Genomic DNA, 5548 nt, shown 5'->3' with positions numbered 1-5548 from the left:
TTTATGCAAGTAAAGTACATGTCTGATAAAAACATTTGAAGACAGGCCTGATGGAAACAGTAAATTTGTTGGTAAACTTTCCAAATGTCGAGAAAACAAAATACGCTAGACAAGGTGGGATCTTTTTGTGTCTAAAATTAATTATGCAAGAAATGTCGGTGGAAATGCCTGTAAGTGCAAATATTGATATAATAACCATCATATGAAAGTGAACTTGGAGTCACATGATGATATTGTTTGGTCTTCCCACTATGACTCGGGAAAGCATGCAGTTTATTAGGCTAGATTAAATAAATGATGATGAACTTCACAGGGTAGTGAAACTGCACTGTGATGAACTTGATGCTCCTTTCCAATAAATATCGAGGGTCTTATGTCTTACATTCAATGGAAGATGATATGAATTTGCAGATCACAACTAATTGCACGACACAACGATGAAATGTTTTCTAACAACTTGTTTGTATGCAGCAGTCCCGGGTAGCTCACGCTCTGTTCCAGTTATGTGTGAGCGCGTGCGCAAACAAACGCCAGTTTGCACGTTTGTTGCTAGGAGACAGGAAAAGAGCCATACGAACAGGCCAGCCCTTATGTTCCACCCACGTACTCCACTATTGGTCAAGGCAAGCCATTCCGTATTTTCTTGAAGATTTACTCATTTTCTATTGGACTGTTCCATTGTAATTTAAAATACTCTCCTACTGTAGTTTCAGGCAACCTTTGTTTACCTGCCGCCTGAAACTGTTCTAGCTTTACCTTGTTGAATTCAAGTTGCAATAAATCTATTTTGTTCGTGGCAGGGTTAATATTTCGAGATGGTATGTAAACTCTGCTTTACTAACTAATGTCTATAGCTTTCTAGTCAGTTTCATATTTTTTCAGTTGAGCTAGCTAGATGGATTTCAAGGTAGCTAACGTTAGCTCGTTACCTAGCTACAGTACCTATCTTAGTAAACAGCTACTTTCGCTAAGTTACTAACGTTAGCTAGAAACTCATCTGTCTAGCTAGCGGACGTAGCTGGAATATAGCTGTAGCTTTTCAAGATCACATTCACAGGGTTTAGCTGGGTCGTTCCACGAAATGAGTACCTTTTGCATCGCTTTGATATTTTATTTAGAAATTGTGCACATATTGAATTCTATATTAAATTTAGTGCCCTTTAATTATGATGGTAGACCACATGGACAATTCAATACATCTGATTGAAGAAAGACTTGCTAAAGAAGTACCAAAATTCAGCTTTTTGATATGTCACTCTGTGCATCCTCTGACTTCAAGTACGATTTTAACACTCTTAACCCCAGCATTTCTCCAAGTTTACACCATCGTTGTAAAGTAATTTTTTGCTTTGACAGAGTAATTTTTGAAGATTATTATTCATTTAATGTGATTAATTGTATATTTGTTTTAACCTGTCCCTCATTTTGAGGTCAACCCAGCTACATGAACTGAACTCTCCTTTTAATATGGTGAAACTATTCCCTTTTAAATATATTTTTCCTCGAGAAACATTGAACATCTAATAGTCAAATCATGGTGTAAAAGCAGGTGAGGTGGTTCTACTGGTTAAAAAAAATAAAAAATCTGGTGTTTCATGGTGGAAAACTGATCTGGTCAATGTTTCCACACATATTTTGGGGGGTGAGCTTGCATTCAATGGCAGACGTGCATAAGGATTGCAGAATTCAGATATTACATAATTGTTTAAACTCTATCCACTGAGTTTTAAAACTATGGCGCACGATATGGTTCAATGTTCCAATAAATCAGCACAATACATTTTTCCGGTATTCAAATTGCCTGCGTCTTGAAGCTAAAATTGGGATCATGTATACTTTGCTAATGACCATACAAAAAAAAACAGGATAACTGAGAGCAATGTACAATATGGGGAACTTCTTGTAGGTACAGGGGGACCGTCATCTTTATGCACCTCTGCTATTGCCCCCTCCCTGTTTCACACAACAAGCTTTCATTCCGCCTGTCTCAAGGGGATTTATGGATGATTTAAGATGAAACCGTCAACCCTGTTACTTTATTTGGTACTTAATAGGCACTTACTATAGTATTTTTTTAATTTAACCTACTGTGATGGGAAATATGTTTTTTATTAAGTTGAACATGTGCTCTTTGTGACAGAATGTTAAAATTAGGTGAAAGTTTTTTTCACAAAGTTACACTACTCAAAAGGCACCTAATTGGTGGAATGACCCAGCTACGATGTTTCTGCTTGCTTAACTTTTCTATGTATCTAAGTTGACTTATTGTGTTAGCTTCATTGACTTGGGCTAGGTCATGGTATTCATTTCTTGATATTTCCAGGTTAATTTCTGGATCAAAAAGGGGCTTAGGTGGTGGGTGTGGTAGGGGGCGTGGCAATGTGTTAGAGCCCCCCCATCTTGGTGCTCTGTAGAGAAATTGTAGCATTTTAAAGCCAATTTCTCCATGGAGCTTTTTTTTAAAAAATGCTACACATTTTGCCATGCAGCTGAGAGACAGTGTTGCATTGTTAAAGCAAATTTCCTGCAATTTGACGTATTCTGCCATGGATAATGCCGTGTTCTTTTGCTTAAACATAATAACAAAAATTAATACTGCTAAATGTATTGTTTTGGAATTTGTAATTCTCCCTGACTGTCAAGCTTTTTTTTGGTAATTATTAGTTCTCAAAGATTATATAATAAAAAGATATATAGGTCCATTATCTTTTCTGCATACGTTATCTGGTTTTAGTTGAATAGGTTTACACTTAAAGCGTTTTTCCCTCTCGAAAATGTATACAATTAATTATATACAATACCAGTCAAAAGTTTGGACACACCTACTCATTCCAGGGATTTTCTTCATATGTACTATTTTCTACATTGTAGAATAATAGTGAAGACATCCCATCTGGTTTGCGCTTAGTAGGACTATCATTAGTTTTTCAACAGGACAAAATGACCTAGGCTGTGTAAGGGCTATTTGAGAAAGGAGAGTGATGGAGGGCTGCATCAGATGACCTGGCCTCCACAATCACCCGACCTCAACCTAATTGAGATGGTTTGGGATAAGTTGGACCACAGAGGGAGGGAAAAGCAGCTAACAAGTGCTCAGCATAGGTGCGAACTCCAAGACTGTTGGAAAAGCATTCCAGGTGAAGCTGGTTGAGAGAATGCCAAGAGTAGGCAAAGCTGTCATCAAGGCAAAGGGTGGCTACTTTGAAAAATCTCAAATATATTTTGATTTGTTTAACACTACATAATACTACATGATTCCATATATGTTATTTCATAGTTTTGATGTCTTCACTATTATTCTACAATGTAGAAAATAATAAAAAATAAAGAAAAATGAGTGTCCAAACTTTTGACTGGTACTGTATATTTACACAGTTTGAATTTAGGCGACCCGAAAAAACGCTAAGGCGGCCCACCCAAGGATTACAATGGCTGATTTCCAGGCTGTATCACAACCGGTCATGATTGGGAGTCCCATAGGGCGGAGCACAATTGGCCCAGCGTCGTCCGGGTTTGGCCGGTGTAGGCCGTCATTGTAAATAAGATTTTGTTCTTAACTGACTTGCCTAATTAAATAAAGGTTAAATAAAAAATGTCCCCCTGCTCCATGCACTATCTTAAGTTTTAGCTAGGAAGAAGAATGTGTTACATCTCACTGAGCAGGGCCCAAAACGAACCATCCATACATTTTGACCAGCCACAGGGCATTTAGCTAAATAGGTAGCTAACATGTATTTTATTCATGGGAATGTATATGCACTTCATAAATGCTGTAAACAGTGCATCATGCTAAATCTGCTATGAATAAAAGGTGTTGGCTAAATCTGACCAGTTACCACTAGACTAATTTCAGGACCTGCACCTAATCTACAGCTAGGGTATAACAACAGCCAGCCATCTACAATGAACTGTGGAGGTAATAGTGATTCTAGTTCATGTTTGTCTCATGTTCAGCTTTACAAAGTTAAACTGTCGGCTTGTTGTTATGTTACAGGCTTCAGGCTACAGAAAACCCAACACCACTTCCAACCAGAGGAAAAAGGCAGGTCCTAAACCAGACTTGACAGAGGAACAAAAGCAGGAGATCAGAGAGGCCTTTGACTTGTTTGATACAGATGGGTCGGGCACAATTGACGTGAAGGAACTCAAGGTAGGCTATACCAATATGAACAGCACACTCAACTAGTCGCCATAATGCCATCTACTGGTTCAGAGTATGCTTAATTTTTTTGTGAAAATGTTTTTCTTTCTTTTATTGAATATAACCAATTCATTTATTTCTGCTGCTCCAGGTTGCCATGCGTGCCCTTGGCTTTGAACCAAAGAAAGAAGAGATCAAGAAGATGATTGCAGACATTGACAAGGAGGGCTCTGGGACCATTGATTTTAATGACTTTCTCTGTATGATGACACAGAAAATGGTATGTATTTTTTTAGTCGAGAAGAGATGAAATCTTTTGCAGATCTTTGGTTGGACTTGGTCTCCCCTACATGATCTTGATAGACATCATTAGATTTTTATTCTTTTTTTTTTGTTAGAGTGAAAAAGACTCAAAAGAAGAAATTCTGAAGGCTTTCCGCTTATTTGATGATGACGGCACGGGCAAAATCTCCTTCAAAAATCTAAAGAGAGTTGCCAAGGAGCTAGGCGAAAACCTGACAGATGAGGAATTGCAGGTATGTTATATCCTAACTTGTAACTTGTTGATCTTCCGTTTCACCTCCTAAACATATTCAGTGCAGCAATCCTACTGTTAAAACAATGTATCTTTCAAAGGAAATGATTGACGAAGCAGACCGAGATGGAGATGGAGAGATCAACGAGCAGGAGTTTCTAAGGATAATGAAAAAGACAAGTCTATATTGAATGTCTTATGTTTCCCAACGTTTATTTTCCACTGCTGGAACACTCTCACTTATATGTCTTTGATTCTTTTAAGGGTACTTTATGATATAGTGATATAGTGGCTTTTTTCATATGGGTTGTAAATTATTTTAACAGCTCAATACACCGATTGTATGATATTTGAGAAAAAATAAAACATATTTAATAATTTCAAAAATATCTAGACTTTTTCAATTAAATCATAGCTTTTATCTAAGTTAATGTCTCCTATTTACCGTGGAAGTGAAATTATCAAGTTTATTCAAACACCCTTGCACCTAACATTACTGTATGGCTATTTGGTTCCCTCTTGTGACACATAAAATGAAGTGCAGCTATAATTGTCTTGACTTAGATTTACATGATTTTGCCTTTTTCTCAAGCTCAGTTAAACAGTTCGATCATCCAAATATATTTTGATTATACCCTTCGCCTTAGCTAGAGACAAACTCACTGCTCTGAATCTAAGAAATCGGATGAACATATGCTAAGACTGGCTGAATGTGTTATGACTAAGTCACTCTCGGATAACTCAATGCACGGTATAAGAAATGACTGGGTTGAATTTAAGATGACTAACTGTCAGTAAAAGTGATCACTTGGTGAGTCAGTAACCATAATTCATTTGATCTGGCTTATTCTGCCAATGGCAGACTGCCATCC

The 5548-nt window shown here is 37.3% G+C and overlaps 1 protein-coding gene across 1 annotated transcript; it reads left to right on the top strand.

The window, feature by feature from the left end:
- The first annotated feature begins 664 nt into the window (after positions 1-664).
- On the top strand, positions 665-5063 carry cetn4 (centrin 4). The gene is made up of 5 exons (XM_071410623.1): positions 665-818; positions 3995-4150; positions 4293-4421; positions 4540-4677; positions 4778-5063. The coding sequence occupies exons 1-5, from the start codon at positions 816-818 to the stop codon at positions 4865-4867; spliced, it is 516 nt and encodes a 171-aa protein (XP_071266724.1). The 5' UTR covers positions 665-815; the 3' UTR covers positions 4868-5063.
- Positions 5064-5548: the final 485 nt, after the last annotated feature.

The sequence above is a fragment of the Salvelinus alpinus genome, chromosome 7 (genome assembly GCF_045679555.1).
Source record: "Salvelinus alpinus chromosome 7, SLU_Salpinus.1, whole genome shotgun sequence".
Classification (NCBI taxonomy): domain Eukaryota; kingdom Metazoa; phylum Chordata; class Actinopteri; order Salmoniformes; family Salmonidae; genus Salvelinus; species Salvelinus alpinus.
The sequence above is the reverse complement of the archived record's forward strand: the minus strand, read 5'-3'. Positions and strand labels throughout refer to the sequence as shown.

Bases quoted from the DNA above. Each gene is read 5' to 3' on its own strand.
- cetn4 (XM_071410623.1), top strand. The intron at 4,422-4,539 runs GTATGTATTTTT...TTTTTTTGTTAG, and splicing joins GTATGATGACACAGAAAATG to AGTGAAAAAGACTCAAAAGA. The intron at 4,678-4,777 runs GTATGTTATATC...TATCTTTCAAAG, and splicing joins TGACAGATGAGGAATTGCAG to GAAATGATTGACGAAGCAGA.